Source organism: Alligator mississippiensis, chromosome 16, assembly GCF_030867095.1.
Source record: "Alligator mississippiensis isolate rAllMis1 chromosome 16, rAllMis1, whole genome shotgun sequence".
NCBI lineage: Eukaryota > Metazoa > Chordata > Crocodylia > Alligatoridae > Alligator > Alligator mississippiensis.
The window spans coordinates 34767007-34776048 of NC_081839.1; the positions used below are offsets into that span (position 1 = coordinate 34767007).

General features: G+C 64.3%; 1 protein-coding gene across 2 annotated transcripts; it reads left to right on the forward strand.

Annotated features, from left to right (window-relative positions):
- The first annotated feature begins 603 nt into the window (after positions 1-603).
- On the forward strand, positions 604-8066 carry IL10RA (interleukin 10 receptor subunit alpha). Of its 2 annotated transcripts, XM_019490304.2 has the most exons (7): positions 1868-2002; positions 3151-3271; positions 3397-3572; positions 3870-4036; positions 4313-4463; positions 5237-5361; positions 5746-8066. In XM_019490304.2, the coding sequence occupies exons 1-7, from the start codon at positions 1939-1941 to the stop codon at positions 6694-6696; spliced, it is 1755 nt and encodes a 584-aa protein (XP_019345849.2). In that variant the 5' UTR covers positions 1868-1938; the 3' UTR covers positions 6697-8066. The 2 variants fall into 2 exon arrangements, with proteins under 2 accessions (XP_059575863.1, XP_019345849.2); XM_059719880.1 differs by lacking the exon at positions 3151-3271 and having other exon boundaries at positions 604-2002.
- Positions 8067-9042: the final 976 nt, after the last annotated feature.

The following is a 9042-nucleotide window of genomic DNA, read 5'->3' on the forward strand; positions in this document are numbered from 1 at the left end:
GTGTCCCTCAGGGGTCCGTGCTTGGACCGGTGCTTTTCAACATCTTTATCAATGATTTGGATGTGGGGGTGAAAAGCTCGCTGGCCCAGTTTGCGGATGATACCAAGTCATGGGGCAGCGTGGTCACGCCAAAGGATAGGTTGCAGGTACAGGTGGACCTGGCCAGGCTGGAGAGGTGGGTGGACCAGAACCAGATGAAGTTCAACTCTCAGAAGTGTCAGGTGCTGCATCTGGGGGCAAACAATCCCCAGCAGACCTCAGGCTCGGTGGTGACAATTAGACTTGTACCACGGCCGAAAGGGACCTAGGGGTAGTGCTAGATCATCGCACGAACATGAGCCAGCAGTGCGATGCTGTGGCCCGCAGGGTAAACACCACGCTGGCATGCAGCAACCGCTGCATCTCAAGCAAAACTAAGGCAGTGATATTCCTGCTGTCCTCCGCGCTGGTGAGACTGCAGCTGGAGAGCTGCATCCAGCTCTGGGCGCCGCACTTCAACAAGGACTTGGAAAAACTTGAGAGGGCCCAGAGGAGAGCCACCCGTATGATCTGGGACTTGCAAGACAAGCCATACGAGGAGAGGCCGACGGACTTGGGCCTTGTCAGCCTACAGAAGAGCAGGCTGAGAGGGGACTTGGTAGCAGCTTACCGCTACATCGGGGAGTACATCAAGGGCTCGGTGAACAGCTGTTCACCAGGACACCACCAGGGAAGACCAGGAGCAACGGGTACAAACTCCTGGAAGCCACGTCAGGTGCAAGTCCAGGGAAAACTCCTCCAGAGTCAGGGTGACCAGACTGTGGAATGAAATCCCTCCAGGGGTGGTGCAGTCACCTACCCTGGACATCTTCAACAGGAGACTGGACAGTCACCTCGCTGGGGTCACTTGACCCCACTTGTCTTCTCCTGCCTAGTGCGGGGGGCTGGACCCGACGATCTACCAGGTCCCTTGCAGCCCCTGACAGTCTCTGAACCAGTGTATGAATCTATGAAAACCTGCCCCCAGCCCCGAGAGACACCTCCGTAACAGCAGAGTCAGGAGCACGCGCGCTCCGCACACAGCCGGGCCCCTCGGAGATACCCCATGTGCTGGGCACAGCACGCGGGCCCAGACACAATGCTCTCGGGGGTTGGTGGGCCGGGGCGCGCCAGCCTGCCCGAGCTGGGCTCTAGCAGAGACAAGGGCGTGCCCTAGCCAGGGCTGGGGCAGGCCGGCTCCGGCGCTGCCAAGCCCAGGGGCCGCCGGCGCCAGCGGCGCTCTGGAAACGGGCTCCCACGCTCACTTCTGCTCAGCATTTTCCTTTTCGTCTAAACCCGGCGCTGCTGTGCCACCCGCTTCCCCCCTCCGTGGCGCGTCGCCTTCCTCCTTCCTCGCCTCTGGCTCTTACACCATGGGTTATTTGGAAAGTGCCAGCTGGGGGCACGAACGGGAGGGTCCCCCTCCCTGAGCAATCCTGCTAAGCCGCGGCACCGTCCCCCCAGCTCTTGGCAAGGGCCTCGGCCCCTGAACCCGGGCAGGAGGAAGCCCTGCGGACCTGGGAGCGGGACCAGGACCACTGTGCTGGGTGCCCCCGGCCTGGCCACCCCATTCCTTGTAAAAGTGCTGCTGAGCGCCCCTGCTCGTCCCACATTGCTGCCCCTTTGCAGGTCTCGCTCGTGGGCAGGGGCAGGGCTCAGGGATGCGCCCCTTGGTGCGGAGACGGCAGAGCCGGAACTGGCAGCACCCCTGCACGCGACCGGCTCCAGCTGGAGGAAGCGCCCAACTGACAAGCGAGCATCGCGGTGTGTGGGCGGGAAGCAGAGCTCGGCTCTGTGACGGCTCTCAGCAACCGCCCCGTGACATCAGCCAGCTCGGCCTCCGGGGAAAAACAAGGGTGTCACAGCTTCCCCACAGCACAGCGCACTGCCCTCCAGGCTCCGGCGGGCAGGACACGCAGGATGGCACGGGGCTGCGCGGCCCTGACACTGGCCCTGCTGCTGCCCCTCTGCCCGTGGGCCCACGGTAAGTCGCCTTCGCCCCTCTCCTCAGCCGCCAGCTTCCCCCTGCTGCTTCTTGCCCCCTGCCAGGGGGTCGCGCCGCTCTGCTGCGAGGCCGGGCGGCTCGGCAGGGTGCTAGGGGCCACAATGTCTCTGCCTTTGCTGCCTGGCTTCTGCCTCACGCCGGCTCTGCTGGCCACGCAGCCCCCAGGCACTGGGCTGTGGACCCCCGGCAGCAGGGACGGGCACTGGGCAGCTGGCTCTGGCTCCCCCTCCCCATTTCAGCACAGGTTGGGGACGCTGCACCCTTGTTCAGCCTCGGGCACTGCCCCTGCCCCTCTGCAGACGCCCATCAGACCATTGACCCTCCGCACTTTGAACAGGGCTGAAACCACCCCAGCCCTGGTCAGTGCAAGCGCACTGCGGCCGGCCCCACTGAGCCCATTGCTTGCTCAGTGTCCACTCCGTCCTCTGCTGCTTCCGCCCTCCTCGCCCCCCAGAGACACCCTGGGCCAGGCCGGGCAGGAAAGCCTCATCAGCGGGGGACTTACAAGAGTTTCCTTGGCAGCAATTAGTTTAGTGACACAAACAGGCAACTCCTTTAGTCCATCACCCACCGCAGCCTCGGGAACTGGAGCTTGCCCAGGGACACGCAGGCAGTCACCACGAGGTGACTTGCCCAGGGTCCTGCAGGCAGGCAGTGGCAGGGCAGGAAAGGGAGCTCCCCGAGGATTCCTGCTAAGGACACGGGCCCTGCACCCTGGCCGTGGCGCCCGAGGATGTGGAAGGGGCAGGGGGCCGGGGGCCACAGGAGAGCCAGGGGCAGGGAAAGCCATCTGCGGGCAGGGAGGAGGTTGGCACGTCCACCCAAGCCACGGGGCGCCGAGGGGCACGGCTGCTCCTTGGAGCCGACAGCTCCGGGCAGCAACCGCCCTGCCCAGGCCCCCTGGAAAGAAGCGTGCAACCCACAGCACGGAGAACTTCCCCGGCTCTCCCCTGGCCTTCCCCAGGCAGAGGATCAGCAAAGGTCACTGCTCGCCTGCCTCCCAAGGGAACTTCCCCATCTCGCACTCACACCAACCTCGCCCGGGCCTGGCCCGCAGGCCGAGGGAGCCCAGCTTGAGGCCTGGGGAGCCGGCATCCCCTCACCGCGTGGTCTGCTCCTCCCCGCAGCCCAGCCACTGGCAGCCCCGACCCAGGTGCGTTTCGTGGCACAGACCCTGCAGCATGTGCTGCACTGGGAGCCCGCGGAGGACGCGCCCCGCGACGCCCTGTACAACGTGGAATACAGGCTGTAAGTAGCCGCGGCGTGCCAGGCCCTGCCGCCCAGGCTGTGCTGGCATTAAACAGGCGGCTCGGCCCATGGAAGCCCCCTCCTACCCCGCGGCACCGCGCTGAGGAAGGACGCTGTCTCCGCAGGTATGGGTCTGGGAACTGGATGCCTGCCCCGAAGTGTCGTGTGATCTCTGAGTTCTCCTGTGACCTCACCAACGAGACCTTGGAGCCCACCAAGCGCTACTACGCCCAGGTCAGGGCCGTCTCTGGAAACCGCACCTCGGCATGGACCCGGACGAATGCTTTCTCCCCAAGAGAAGGTAGTGGGGCGCTCCCCTCACCCTCCCCTCTGGGCACCAAGCCCCGAGGCACAGAGCTGCCAGCTGCTGGCTGCGGCCTCGACCGTGCACATCAGCTTCGGGAGGAGTCCCGTGCCGTGCCATGGTTCAGTGGGATGGGACAGCTCACCCCCTGCCCCGGCATGGGAGGTAGCAAGGGGCAAAGCTCCAGGGCCCTGCTGCAGAGCTCGGAGGGCCGCGGGGCTGGGGGAGGCTCCCCGGGACAGGCCTCCGGCGGTCACGGAGGGAGGCTGCTCTCACACGGCCTCTCATTTGCAGCGACTCTGCGCCTCGCCGGGGTTCATCTGTCAGTGACGGGCAACACCATCCACGTGAGCGTGCAGCTGCCCCTGCGTGTGGGCAATGTGACCGTCTCGTACACGGAGTTGTACAAACACAGCAGACAGTACCTTGTGCTCGTCAACAGGACCTCAGACCACGAGCAGGTGAGCAGGGTGAGGTCTGCTCTGCAAGTGAGCCCCTGCCATCGCCCCCTGAACTCGACTGGCTTTCTTAGCCGGCTCTTGCACGCAGACAGGCTGGCATCCCCGGGCAGCCGCAGCCCAGAGCTGGAGCCCACTGCGGTTTGGTTGCACCTGGAGTGCTCCCGGAAGAGGGCAGGGACCCGGTGCCACGGGCCTGCCACCCAGAAACAACCTCAATAGTCAGAGCAGGCATGGGAAGCAGCCGCCCAGATAACAGCCTCCCTGTGCCCTGCTCAGGTCCAGTACGTGTGCACCACCGAGACGATCGTCATCTCCGACCTCTCCTGGGGCGAGCAGTACTGTGTGCGCTTGCAGCCGCGCATCATCTCCAGGCCGAACCCCGGGATATGGACTGAAGAGAAGTGCATCTCCATCCCCGTCAAGGATGGTAAGGGGAAGGGCTGGGTGGAGGAGGGGAAGCCCACCCCAGCTGAGGCATCAGAGCTCAGCCCCTCATTTTGGCTGTGCACAGCCGGGTCCTGCACTCCCGTAGGGCATGGACTGGGCGCAGTGGACATGGGGGCTGCCCACCAGAGGTTGAGACCGGGGCAGACCCACCCTCCGAACCAGGGGGCTGTAGCCGCTGTCCTGCTGCCTCCCCGGCACATGCAGCATGGCGGGGCTACAGCTGGGAGGAGAGACGGGGACAGCGCCAGAGGGGAGGTCCTGGCTGCAGGGCCGAGGGGAGCAAGGCCCTTGGGCCCGGGGGCAGTAAGATGAGCTCCGGCTCTCTCCATCACGCCAGCACTCATGTGTGCACATGCAAGCAGGCACTGACATCCTCCCCCCACACCCGTTCCCACTTGCTCGTGCAGGATGTCCTGTCACATGCACACACCTTCACCACACGCAGACGCTCCCCCAGGAGCTGAGGCCCCAGGAAGCCGTCAGGCGTCACATGTGAAGCGGTCTGAGCAGGGGTGCTACATCACGCAGGCCAGGGCGGGAGAGCAGCACTGGCACAGCCAGAGCCCCTCCGTGCTCCCCTCCCACTGTAGGGGGGCCATCCCCGGCCGTGCACGGGAGCGCTTGGGGCCCCACGGACTGTCCAGCCCCGCCCGGGGAAGGGGGAGGCCGGGTGCCCAGCCCCGTGGCATGTGCGCAGAGCCCCAAGCCCAAGCTGCGGCCGCGACCTGACCCTGGCAAACTGCCCCTTTGCAGAGAAAATGGAGCTGATCTCCACCATCGTGGGCATCGCCCTGTTCATCTTCGTGGCCCTGGTCCTTCTGGGGACGCTCTTCATCTGCATGTACATAAGGAGGCCCATGGGGACGCCGGCCGTGTTGGTAAGTCAGCAGACACGAGCTGGACCTCGTGGCTGTGACTGGGGCCCTTTGCGGGTCTGGGTCCCCCCATCCCACCTTGTCTTGGGAGCAGTCTCAGGCCTCAGCTGCCAGCAAGGTCCCGGGCATGCCTGGCCCTGGGCACGCCTGGCCCCCTGCTCTAGGCTGTGGGCAGGCTCGGTGCCCAGCACCTACCGAAGAGACCTGGTGACAGAAAGTGGCCCCGTGGCTCCATGAGCTGCGTGCCATGCCCAGCTGGCCATGCCAGGGTTGGGGCGGTGGCAGGGAGGGCTGGAGCAAAAGCCAAGGGATGCCTGGGGGGCAGAGGATGGGGGCAAGGAGCACAACAAGGCTAACTCGTCTCCCCGCTTTTCCCTGCCCTCGCAGAAATCCCTCATCAAGCAGAGCACCCTGTGGGCAGAGCAGGAGCACTTCTCTGGCGGGGGCATGGACATCAGCACTGTCCGGTCCCTGTCCATGTGCCCCAAGGACACCGCGCAGCGTGCCCGCCTCGACAGCAGCTCCGAGATGGCACTGCCAGTGCTAGACGAGGACTGCATGGTGCACGGAGACCAAGAGTGCCTGCTGCAGTGTAGCGCCCTGCCCGCGGGTGACAGCAGCTGCAGCAGCACCGACAGCGGCATCTGCTTGCAAATCTCCTCATCCGACCTGAGCCAGCCGCCCGGCTCGGAGAGCCAGGGCTACCAGAGGCAGCTGCCACAGGGCGATGACAGTGGCATAAGCCTGGCAAAGTGCCCCCCCAGCCAGAAGGACTACAAGCTGGTGGAGGAAGGGGCCGTGCCATGCCCCGGGACACAGGGCCTTGCCCCCGCTGCCAGCACAGAGGAGGGGGAGCACGTGCCGTTCCGGGGGTACCTGCAGCAGTCCAAGGGCCAGGTGGAGGGGCGGCTGATCCTGGACAGTGCCGCGCCTGCCTGGAGCGCTGGCAAGGTGGATGGGACCCCAGACGTGGGCTCTGAGCCCGTCGCTGCCAAGGGCTATTTGAAACAGGCCTCGCCGGAGCTTCCCCGCAGCAGCTCCAGCGTGGCCATTGCCCTTGGGGACCAGGCCCTTGCTCAGCAGCTGGCACCTCTGGGCTTTCTGGACAGGTTTGACTCCAGAGCCTGGGACCTGCCCGGCTCCGGGGTACTGGCACCCTCCCCAGAGATGAAGCTCTTCCCAGACCTGCTGAAGGCACCATTTCAACTGGGCATCTTTGACACTGGGCAGCTGGGGGCCCTGCCCCTCATCTCCCGCCTGAACTCCAGTGAGTGGCTGAGCCTGGACATCGAGCCGCTGAGCGTGCTGGACGCGGGGTGCAAGGACAGCCGCCTCTGAGCCCGACCAGCCGGAGCCCCACACCCGGGCAGAGGGGCTGCGGGCTCTCGGTCCGACTCCTCCTCACTACTTCGCCCTGCCCTGCCCGCTGGGCCAGCTGCTGCCATCGACTATGGCCGACACCTGAATGTTTACAAGTGGTCCTGATCGACGTGGCGGGACTGCAGCAGGTCCAGTTGGCAGCCTCATTCATGCACGGGCTGCCAACCGCAGGACCCTCAGAGCTGAGATACCCAAAGGCAGCCTCCCGGGCCCCTCGCAGGCGTGCAGAGAACATCACTACACCCAGGGAAGCGTGTGTGTGGACACAGGGCCCCTGCCAGGCCATCGGCCCAGAGGACAGGCCCCTGCTCCCTGCCCCTCGCTGCCCTGGGGCTGGCTGGAGCTGCAGGGGCCAGGGCTGAGTCCTACTTGGGAAGCACCGCACCCGACAGTGCTCCGGGGGGGAGGTTGCATCTGGGGGCTGTCCCATGGCCACGCACCCAGGTCCATGCCTGGGTCACATTGCGAACGCCCTGTCCCCGGCCTGCCCCTGCGCATGCACAGGCATTAGGGCCCGTGACATGGTGCCCCGAGTGCCGGACTCCCGAGGGGTTGCGTTTGCAGAAGGAAGTTCCTCCGCCATCCCTGGGACTCCAGTGCAGAGACATGGAAAGCCCCTGGGAGGGCCTGGCTCTCAAGAGCTCCGTGCTCCCAGTATGGAAAGCGGATGTGCCCTCCCCACCCGCCTTGGCCCCAACAGCCCTGCATCATGAGCATGATCTCTGTACAGCTGCTTTCCAGCAGCGGGGGGATGGTGGTCACGGAGCAGCTGCGCTGCCTCAAACCGAAACAAGCCCACGTACAAGACTGAAGCAGTTAGATTGCTGCTCTCGCCCCATGACCTGACGTAGCGAGAGTCCAGGGAGTGTGGTGTGGAGAGCAGGGCGCAGCCCTGGGCCTCAGCCCCACCGCTCTGCTTCAGTGACAAGAGCTGAGCGTAGAAGAGGGGGGGTCTGGCAGCAGTGCTTGCCGAGGGGGGCTAGCCCCGGCCACCCAGGAGCTCAGGCACCAGAAACGAAGCACTGAGCCCAGAACCACACCAGCCCAAACGCTGCCCCAGCTCCCACTGGGAATGTCACTGCCAGGGGCCTGCCGGAGGTGAGCGGAGCAGCTCGGGCACAGCACCCGCCAGGCCTTGTGCCCCGCGTGTCCTCTCCCTGCTCCAGCACGGGCTGTGACGCCTGCAAAGGGCCATGCAGCTGTCGCATGTTGCTATGGGGGTGGCACATCCAGGAGAGCTGCGTGCTGTTGCCTGTGTGAAACGTGTTGCCTGGTTTGTACAGAGAACTGTTATTTATTGTATTTAATTCATAAATCTATAAAGGTTATTTATTTAGCGGGTGCTTTTCTTTCTCACTAGAAAGCCCAGGGTTCCCTTTCAGGGGGCTGGGATGCTTCCTGCTGGGAGACGCACAAACTGGAGCTTTTAAAACACACGCAGGAAAGATCATTTCCATATCATGCCTGGGGACTCGGAGCAAACCAGGCACCTTTTCTCCTTCGAAGGGGCACAGCGCTGTCGAGCAGCAGCCGAACGACATTTGTGCAGCGCAGAACGACCGTAGTGCGTGGAGAGCGTCCTGCGAGCAAGGACCGGGAAAGCGGTGGCTGTGGGGTGTGCATGCGCCAGGGGTGAAACACGGTCCCCCTGGCCAGGAAGCATGTGCACTCGCTTGGCACAAGTGAAAAGGACTCCTGCTACGTGGCGGTGGAGCATCAAAGTGATGTGCTGCGAGGCAGATGGGGCTCCCTGCAGCATCAGCAGTTTCTGAGAAGTTCCCCAAGTGTCACAAACTCACCGTGGGCTTTATCACAGGCAAAATCCAGGGGCAAGGCTGTGCCCGGGTGGAGACAGACTTGCCGCTGTGGGTGCACCGAGGGGCTCCCCTCAGGGCGCTCTGGTTCAGATAACATCTGCCCAAAGCCGTGCCCATGAGTCAGGCGCTCTCTCTGCCACGCATCACGGAGGATGCCTCCTTGGTGCTCGGGCACGATGAGGAGGGGCCGGGGGAAAGAGCCCGGCCCCCCTGAGCTCAACTTTCCCAACCTCACCCGGTTTCTCTCGTTTCCATTCCACCACTGCCGCCCTGCTTGGTGCTTTGGGGATTTTTCAAACTTCCCCTGAAAAGCAGAAACATCCACACTAAATGTGGCTTCTTGCACCAGCTTCTGATGTCATGGCTTGGGACCGCATCCTGCATGGTGCTCTGACCTCTCCTGGTGCGGAGGGTGCTGGTGGGAGGAACCCACAGCCTGACGCAGGTATAGGAAATAATGCGCCTCTGACTCAGGGCAGTTGCAGTG

Bases quoted from the DNA above. Each gene is read 5' to 3' on its own strand.
- IL10RA (XM_059719880.1), top strand. From the start codon at position 1,680: ATGCGCCCCTTGGTGCGGAGACGGCAGAGCCGGAACTGGCAGCACCCC. The intron at 2,003-3,396 runs GTAAGTCGCCTT...CTGTCTCCGCAG, and splicing joins CCTCTGCCCGTGGGCCCACG to GTATGGGTCTGGGAACTGGA. The intron at 4,037-4,312 runs GTGAGCAGGGTG...TGCCCTGCTCAG, and splicing joins GGACCTCAGACCACGAGCAG to GTCCAGTACGTGTGCACCAC.